Source organism: Alosa pseudoharengus, unplaced genomic scaffold (genome assembly GCF_046254945.1).
Source record: "Alosa pseudoharengus isolate Yale_2024_CS ecotype anadromous, Long Island Sound unplaced genomic scaffold, YU_APseudo_1.1 YU_APseudo_1.1_scf_21, whole genome shotgun sequence".
Classification (NCBI taxonomy): Eukaryota; Metazoa; Chordata; class Actinopteri; order Clupeiformes; family Clupeidae; genus Alosa; species Alosa pseudoharengus.
Window position 1 is genome coordinate 28,113,292 of NW_027468674.1, and position 10,000 is coordinate 28,123,291.

The 10,000-nt window shown below is 48.8% G+C and overlaps 1 protein-coding gene across 2 annotated transcripts in view; it reads right to left on the minus strand.

Moving 5' to 3' along the window:
* The window catches only part of snx29 (sorting nexin 29), a 107,203-nt gene that overhangs the window by 19,220 nt on the left and 77,983 nt on the right, over positions 1-10,000 (minus strand). For both annotated transcript variants that reach the window (XM_076298445.1, XM_076298446.1), the window contains one exon: positions 3,931-4,071. In XM_076298445.1, coding sequence (XP_076154560.1) covers positions 3,931-4,071 — 141 coding nt within the window. The remainder of the gene's footprint in view (positions 1-3,930; positions 4,072-10,000) is intronic.

Sequence of the window (10,000 nt, forward strand, 5' to 3'; positions counted from 1 at the left end):
GACAGAGAGAGAGAGAGAGTGTGTGTGTGTATGTGTGTGTGTGTGTGTGTAGTAGGCAGCCTAGTGCAGGCATGCTGCAGTGATGCCCATGAGGCATTCTGACGGTTTTGCCCTGAGAGGGTAATTAGGCTTGAGCTCTGAGCTGTGGGCACTGTATTGCGCGTGCGTGTGTGTGTGTGTGTGCATGCACCCATGTGTGTGCGTGTGTGTGTGTGTGTATGTGCTGATGCTGATAAGTCTGATGGGGCTTCCCACATGACAGCTGCCCTGTTTCATCTTTCTCTTTTTCCCCGTTCTCTCTCTCTCTCTCTCTCACCCTCTTTCTCTACCACCCCATCACATCCACCATCAATCTTCTCAAAGCTTGCCATGTAGCACTGATTGTACACATACACACATTGTCCAGGGTCAATAGACTACATTAACTTCACACACACACTCACACATCCAAAAGCATGTCTTTGTACTAGCTAAAGTACCTAATGTATAGCCAAGATATTGTTAAATACACACAGAACCACTGGGGAGAGCCTCTCCCAGGCCTGCAAGTCTAGACTTACCGGTGCGTCAGAAAAACCTTGAAAAGCTTGAAACTTTGGCAGAGAGAGCAGACTGTTTCTGTTCGGATAACTAGTGTGGCAAAAATGTGCTACAGTTTCATGGTCAAATCTACTGATGTCCCTGTCCATTGTTTGCGCGCGCGTGTGTGTGTGTGTGTGTGTGTGTGTGTGTGTGTGTGTGTGTGTGTGTGTGTGTGTGTGTGTGTGTGTGTGTGTGTGTGTGTGTGTGTGTGTGTGTGTGTGTGTGTGTGTGTGTGTGTGTGTGTGTGTGTGTGTGTGTGTGTGTGTGTTCACCGGAGGGGAAACAAAACTAAGATATGTCTATCCAGAACCTTCTGAGTTTGTGTGAGTGTTGTGAAATGTATCTGGGGGGGGTGACTAAAGTGTAACCAATCACAGAAGACAATGACAAGATGAAGGGCGACATGACAGCTAATCTCCCAGGACCCCGCTGATTATTCGCAAAACACTTAAACCCCGGCGCCATCAAAAGGGGCGCCGCTGTGTGGAACGTTTGACTTTAGAGAGCCCTGAACTCCCGCACTCCTGCCTCCGTTTCCCAGCAGCGCGTGTCTCCCTCGCAGCACCTTTCATTATCTCTCCCCCCGTATCTCACGCACGCTCTTCCCCCTGTACTTGAAAGTCCCGCTCTCCTCTATCTCTCTCTCTCTCTCTCTCTCTCTCTCTCTCTCTCTCTTGTTTCAGAGGCACCCTGAGGGCTTCCATGCTCTACTTGCATTTGCATGTCAAAGTTGCTGCCTAACTTCGGCACTTAACGTCTTCCTTCGGAAGCGCAGCCCTTTGCGCGTGTGCGCCCACGCGGGCCGACAGCCACCCTTTTGTGAAAAGCAAAAAAAAAATAATGAAATGAAATTATATTATGAAATAAATCAGGTGTCCCCCGCGTTAATGCGAAACATTAAGTTATCCCGCTGGGCGCCAAGCGGTCACATTGAGGAAACTTCCAAGGGTGTGTCCAGAAAAGAGATGTCGTAAGGAGGTCACGTACATCGCTGGCGGCAGACGAGAAAAGCCGAGCTTCACTTTTCCTGGATTCGTGTCAAACGGGGTGACCTGTCGAAAGTGAAAAAAGAGAATTTTGCAACTAGTGAGCAGGGGAGGGTAGTGGGACACATGATTGCCAGGTCTTGAGCGTGACTGATTACTGGCGTTAGGGTAGAGATTGAAATCCCACGCGGCACAAGCGCTCGGTGGGCCGTCCAATCCAGTCGGTGATTACCAGAGGGCTTCACACGTCACACAAAATGGGAGAGAGTGGGAAGCGACAATGGTTGCGGGCGGCGAAGGAGGAGTTCAATCTGAGCAGGGGTGATTCACAGAGCTGCCCTTTCACCCGCTCCACTGGGCAGTGTGTGTGTGTGTGTATATGTGTGTGTGTGTGTGTGTGTGTGTATGTGGGTGGGGGGGGGGGGGGGGGTTGGCGAGGCCACCTTTGAGGCAGAGCGTCGTCTGATGGGTTCCTTTTGATTGCCCGTCCTTGAAGGCAGCATCTGCGCCTGGGCGCGCTCGCCCGGGTCCGTCTGGGCAGCGGTGAATCAGCTTTGTCTTTCACGCTCGGCGGCGCCTGCCTTTGAAGGGCTTCGCTCCGCTCCGACCGACCGCCAGCCAGCCAGCGGTGCCACCAGCGCAGCCTGGCACCCCCTGGCACCCTCTCAGCGCAGCGAACGAGCGAGAGAAAGAGAAAGAGAGAGAGAGAAAAAGAGAGAGCGAACGAGCGAAGCACCGCGCCAAGGTAGCTGTGCCAAGGGCCAATTATATTGCCCAATAGAGGAGAGGGAGAAAAGATGGGGGGGATGGGAGGGGAAGCAGAGGGAGTGGAGGTGTAGGGGTGGACAATACCAAAAAAAAGGAGGAAGGAGGGTACAGAAAAGAGGACAAGCTCAGAACAGGGCGTGAATGGTAGAGAGAGAGAGAGATGGAGAGGGCAGGTTGGTTCTCCTCATTAGATGGATCAGGACAGAACCGGTTGCTTTCCTGTGCCACTGAGTGACCTGTTGGGGCAGATTACCCTCAGAGAGAGAGAGAGAGAGAGAGAGAGAGAGAGAGAGAGAGAGAGAGAGAGAGAGAGACAAAACATCAACAAAACTGCCTACTCACTCACAGAGGAGCCCTTGAGTCTGAGTCACAGAGTTGTGATGGGAGGATGAATAACAGCCCAAAGGAGAGGGGAAGAAACACATGAAAGCACAGCAGACGGGGCACAGGTAGGCGGGCCAGTGCGTGTCCAGCGGGCTGGGAGAAACTTCCTCACCCCACAACTCTTTGGCTTCGACCGCTCTCTCCAAAGCAGCTCGGGCAGGGACAGAAGGCCTGCTGGATGGAGGGAGGGAGGGAGGGAGGGAGGGCAGAGACCGACTCCCCCGCGGCGCGGAATGGCTCGGATTTGAGATTGTGTTTTTCTGGAACAGGTGCGGCTGGTGTCTGGCACGCTGGGGAGGCAGCGGCGGGTGAGATGCGCTCCTGCTTTGCCCAAGTTGATGTGGCAGCAGGTTGCGTGTGTGTGTGTGTGTGTGTGTGTGTGTGTGTGTGTAGTTTGAGTGAAGAAAGTTTAGTAGCCCGCTCCCACTTGGGGTTTGCCTGGCAGTGCTCAGGAGGCTGGAGGAGCGACCTGGGGTGCCGTTCTGCCAAACCAGCGGCGGCTTTTCCCACACTCCTGCCCCTGCCGCTGAGCAACCTCCTCAAACACTTCCCTTTACATCAAGAAATCCCATTTCACAGGTGGACTTTTTTTGCTGCTGCTGTTTTTTTTTTTTTTTTTTTTTTGCTTTACCATCCACAAGGCTCCAGTCATCTTTTGGGTTTTTCGAACAGCCAAAAGCTCAAGAAACAGCCTAGACAGGAGAAAAGGCAGCTTTTCTATTCAATGTGTAAACGGGAAAGTGTGTATGGTGTGTGCGCATGAGTGTGTGTGTGTGTGTGTGTGCGCCTGTCTGTGTGTGAAAAAGAGAGTGATCGGAGGGAGAGAGAGAGAGAGAGAGAGAAAGAGAAAGAAAAAAAGAGAGAGAGAGCAAGGTATCAGGTAAAAAAAAAGTCTCTTTCTCCTCTGAGGTAACTGGCCAAGACCCTGTCTCTGCCTTCTAGCACACCGGACTGATTTTTATTTATTTATTCCGAATACATTTCCCCACTGGAAAAAACGCACTGAGGCGAAGCACTGCTGAATAGACAAACCCGTTCAGAGATCCACACAGGTAAAACAGCCCTGAGAGCCACAAGGACTGAGCGCGTGCAGTGAAGAACACGGCATCGCACTGTCAAATAAGCCAGTTCCCAAAAATAATAATAATACAAAAAACTACAGAAATACTGAAAATACAGAAAACATTCTTTTCCCCCCTCAAAGACTGACCTTGTTTCCTATGGCTTTCTTTGGAGGGAAGTTGAAGGTGTCCACCTGGGGAAACTGTGTTCGGAGATAGTTGTGCAGCTCACGGAACTCAGTGTAGCGCCGGTAGACGTTCCACTCGTTGTCCAGGATCCTGATGTACACCTGCAGGGACACGGAATGGACCGCATCACTTGATTAGAACCAATTAGTCAAGGCCGAAATGCTGCTACAACATACACACACACACAAACTCAAGTCCATGTAGTCTGAAAGCAGGTTGGAATGTAGTGACCTCCCTGACCCGAGTTCTCTGAGTGTCAAACCTGTGTCCTTGCCGACCAAACCAAAAACACCCTGCTCATTGGTAAGGCAACAAAAACCCCAACAACTCCTCAGGATCCCGGTGTGTCTCTCACACACACACATCTGTATGCACCCTTGAGTATAAATGCTCAGAGACACACACACACACACACACAGACAGACACACACTCTCTCAATGTGTGAATTCAATGGAAGGATCACATGATAAAGCATCTCTTCAACAGTGAGTGACGATCGGACATCCCAGGTCTGTGCTGTGCCACAGCTCCCCAGCACTCTCCACACACCATTAGAGGGCCCCTAAATGGATTCCTGCACTGTTTGAGCACCACTGTGTACCAGACCGACGCCAGGGAGTCGGATGCCGCGTCACAGAGATTGAGAACGCAAAACAGGGAGGAGGAGGAGGAGGAAGAGGAGGAGAAGGACAAAGAGGTGGTGGGGTGGAGGTAGAGGAGGAGGAAGACAGAAGTGGAAAAGAACAAGAAGGATGGGGGAGAGAGAGATGCCACACACACACACACACACACAGCTCCCTAGAGTTTGACTCATCTATGCTTGGGGCTAAAAAGCGAGGCACTGAGCTGCGCAGCTTAAATGAGCTGCGGAGGACCTTGCTTGCGAGCCAGACGACTGTCTTCGGCATTGCGCCGCCACCGATGCCGTCCACCGGGGACGCAGGAAGGTCTTGGCCATATTAACTAGCCCTTGTGTGTCGGTGAGGGTGGTACTGTAGCAACTCTGCCACTTAAGTCTCCGGATAAACGTCTCTCTCACCCTCACTCCTTTCCATGTGTCTTTATCCCAGTCAGATAAAGCAGACACAACAGACACTTAACTCAAGGCTGAGGAGGAGAAGAAGACAAAGACAGAGGGCCTGACAGGCCAAGTGGTTGACAAGGAGCTCCACTCTGGAGTAAGACAACTGCAGTGTGGAAGTAACACAACTGCAGTGTGGAAGTAACACAACTGCAGTGTGGAAGTAACACAACTGCAGTGTGGAAGTAACACAACTTCAGTGTGGAAGCAGTTGAAGTTGGACCCTGATAGTGTGGTAGTTGAGCTTTTCTAGTAGTAGATGGAGACTCCGGGTTCTGCCATATAATTCAGAGCACAGCTGTCAATCTCAGCACCTGATCAAAGGGGGTAGATGAAAGAGGGCAGGGATGGAGGGATGGATGAATACGGATGAATGTGGACGCCCCTGGGGACAGATCAAACACATACGGCTGCATTAAAGAGCTGCTCTTCCGCCATCGACCTGCAGATCTGCCGAGTCGAGAACGGACAAGGAGGGCTGCCTGTCCCACCACACACACACACACACACACACACACACATAAAGCCACTCAAACACACACAGACAAATAGCAGACATTCTCTTACGCACCCTGTCATAAGCACAGTAAGGCACATACACACTTCCACACAGTCCAGCCAACTCACTCACAGTCAAACTCCTCACATATAAATACAACTCTCTCTCTCTTTCCCTCTCTCTCACACACACACACACACACACACACACACACACACACACACACACACACACACACACACACACACACACACACACACACACACACACACACACACACACACACAGACACACATCCTGCAGACAGGTAGCAGGTGCTCACGGTCAGCTCCAATCTACTCTCTAATGCAAAAGCTTGTCTGTCGAATTTCTCTTCCTGTCAGGGGCCCCACGATCAATATTCCCCATGTGGCCACTGCGGCGGTGGCGGTGGCAGGGAACGGTAGGGGGGCTCGCTCGTTCACTCTGAGATATTTAATAACACCCCGGCCGAATACATAACTGGGTCTCACCGGCGCTGACCTGGAGCCCGAATGGGATTTCACGCTTCTTCCAACTCACTCAACTTTCAATATTATTCCCTCTTCGTTTTTTTTTTTTATTTCGACTTTTTTTTTTTTTTTGCCGTGGTGCGGGTATGGTTTGTTGGGGAACTGCGCTTGGCTGAGCGGCTGAGGCTGTGGTTGGGGTCGGCCAAGGTGGTGGTGGTGGTAGTGGCGTTGGTGGCGGTGTTGGTGGAGGCTTCCGCTCCAGATCTTCCATTTCACACCAGGCTTGATGGCGAGAGGAGCGTTTAATTTCCATTTGAGCCGTACGTTTCATTTTCATCTTGGGGTGGAGGGGTGGAGGTGGGGGAGTTGCATTTGTACCCCACAGGTGTGGGGAATAAATTCGCTGAGACCATTTATCAAGGATTGATTGGGGGTTGGGGTGGTTGTGGGAGCGTGAGCGTCTGCAAATTAGGCCATGGCATCCTCAGAACACACACACACACACACACACACACACACACACACACACACACACACACACACACACACACACACACACACACACACACACACACACACACACACACACACACACACACACACACACACACAGGTTGCGCTTTCCTCGTCTGTGGAATCAAATGACAAACTCCCAGTGCATTAAAGCCAACTTAATCCAATTTGGGCATCCTCATTAGCGCAGATATTTCTGGAAACAGATCATAGCGTAGAAGCGATCACTTCTCCCCTCCGTAATTGCAAATGAATTATTTCTTTATCTACAAGGGGAGGCATATTTTTAAAATAAACACGTTGGGATGAGTCAAGGTCTTGATTTGCTACTTCAGACATACCCCTTTGTCAGGACAAATAAAAACCGTAATCAGACGAGACAATGGCCTTGACCAACCAGCTTAAAAATACTATGGCCTGTCTGACCCATTCAAGTGATGTCTTTTTCTTTGATTACGCCAAGCAGACACATATTTCATAACAAAGGATATAAAACAAATTCTCCAGGAATAATCTCCAGGCACATTTGAAAGGTCGGCAACGCAGCGTGAATCAACATTCTAAGCACTCAAAATAAATTGAATTTCTTCTCTTTGTCTAAAAGAAAGACAGGTGACAGAAAGAGAGTGCATTTTCAAACCAGGTGAATTTATGCATACACAACTCTAGCTTCTATACAATTAGAACAGTGCATCACATCTGCCTTTGCTCCAAATGGCAAAATAAAAAATACAAATTGTGACAAACACTTTGCAAGTAGACTATGGAGAAAACCCTAGTGATGGAATCAAAACATTTTCATCTGTGCAACATCGGAGGCATAAAGCCACGGAGCCCATTTATCTGACAATAATAGGAAAGCACACAGACACACGGCGGCGCGTGATTCATCTGCACGCAACCTTAAATGCCAGCCTGGGGACGGACGCTCGTAGTTAGCCAAGACTCGGAGAGCATTTACAACAACTCATTATACCGTTATTACGACATGGAAGCACTCCTGCACAGGAGAGGGGAGGGGAAAAAAGATGTTTACCTCTGTACTGCACTTTCACTACTGCTCTTGGCAGATCTTTCTTCTTCACGCACACGCACACGCACATACACACACACACACACGCACACACGCACGTACGCACAAACGCACACACACATCAAATTACTACCTCTGCGGGTACACTTTGCTTTGCAGCTTTAGCGGTCATTGTGAAAAAGAAAAAGAATAAAGAACACCCACACAAGAGTTTCCCCAGTAAGTGGGGTGCTACCATACCATATGGACACATGTACTACCCACACATGGCACCACGGACATGCCACCCTGCGGGACTATGCCAAGCTGGGCTTGGACACTCAGTGAGGGGGTCTGGCACTAGGTAGGCAGAAGATGTACCCGGAGTCAGCCAGCATGGATGCCTACCGAGGTCTCAGACAAATCCCTTTTGACAAGAGAAGCACTGAGTGTGTACTCCTACTAACCACTAACGCCAAGACAGAGAGAGAGAGAGGGGGGGGGGGGGGAGAGGGATGGGGACAAGAAGAAATACGCTATCATAATGACAAATAAAGACAGCATACAGTAAATAAGCAGGTACTACAAAGGCCAACAGTTTCAACCATCTCATGGGTGACTAAATATTTATGGTCCTAGAGGATGGTCCTCTACTGGTCAAACAGACAATACAGTGCGTGAACAGCAGGAGGCTTTCTACTGGACATCAGTCATCAATCAGCATGATGTGAACGCCTATTAACTGGGAATCAGAACCTTAAGACCTCTCACAAGCACAGCAATAAAGTCCCAGAAAGAAACACAATAACATAGGCCTTCTCCCAGGCTGGCTTTAATTAAAGAAGTTGAGGGAAACAGAATCTTCTCCCCTCAGGACAAGTGCATGAGAAGGCCCGTCATTTGACACCCACGTCAAGTTCACAATCTCCTTGTCAAGCCTGCCGAGATGCAACATTTGGCAAATCGGGCATAGAAAATAGATTCCATTTGGAAGATTGCTGGCTAAGGGGAGGATGGGGAGTCATGAGGAGGGTGGAGGGGGAACTCTTCCATTAAGTGTGCTCACACTGCAGCATCTGTCACCCACTCCTGCGTGTGTGTGTGTGTGTGTGTGTGTGTGTGTGTGTGTGTGTGTGTGTGTGTGTGTGTGTGTGTGTGTGTGTGTGTGTGTGTGTGTGTGTGTGTGTGTGTGTGTGTGTCGCTCTCAGGTGTTCTCTGAGCTGGGAAGAGAACTACCCTTCCGGGTGACATTGTGCCACTTGGCTTTTGGGTTTTAAGCTTTTAAGCAAAAACAAGTCACAGAAGTCACGGAAAATGAGCCTGTGAAAATGGATCTGGGCATTACAGTTTGCCTCAATCTCTCGGCAACACGCCGATTATTTGCATTTCTTGCTGCTTCACAAAGCTGCGGAGTAACACACTCATAGGGTTGCCATTTAATGAGATTCCAGTTAGCAGCAGCATATTTGTGGTCATACAAAAAAAAAAACATTTGGCCTACATACAAAAAAAGCAAGCCACATGCACTGAATCATGGGCACTCGAGCGTGCTGTGTGGCAGGTTGACCTAATCATACCATTCTCAGTGGGAGAGGGTGAAAATGAGCAGATCTGGCAACATCCTTACTAATGACACCACATTAAGGACTAACACATGGTGTAATTGAATGGGAAGACATTAAAAACACCTGGGCAGAAATATCTAAGCAAGGGACATGTGATCCATGTGATTCAGAATTATGCCCATTATCGCATTCCTTTTGGTGCATTTTAAATACAGATCACTTTGAAGATGCAAATCGTCTTCATAGATGACCAATTGATACATAAATAGTAGGATTACTCATTAGGAGTAGCTACAGAGGAGAAAGAGACAAATCTTAGTAAGGACTTGTGGTCTAAATTCCTTGACTTTACTACCTAAAAGGCATACAGAAAAACATGCAATCACTAACAACTAGGGAGTGGGCACTGACAAAAACCTGCTAGTTTGGTAACTGCTGTTTTTTCGGGATAACTTTATGTTTTTATGTTTTTTTTATATTTGTTTGGAGTGGTCTGTTCCAGTACCAGAGTGCATAGTCTGAATAGTTAATGGGACCAACAGATATGTTTATATGTCCTTTATGTACAATACACCATAAAAACTGACTCATTTGTTACCAAAGGTAGCTGTCTATGAAAATAAATATAAGTGAGCAGCATGTTTCTACCTTTTATATTTCAGCTGTTCACACATCTGGTTATATCAGGCTGAAGTACAGATAAGTGCCTAGATAGTCATTCTCAAATGGTCACATTCCCTGAGACATCATCCTACAGAAACCACTCTTCTGGGATTTACGCTCAATCAAGCATCTGATTCTCAGATCCACTCATCCAGCTGGACAAGGCTGTCACCACCTCTAATCTCTTTCAGAGAATGACCTTAGT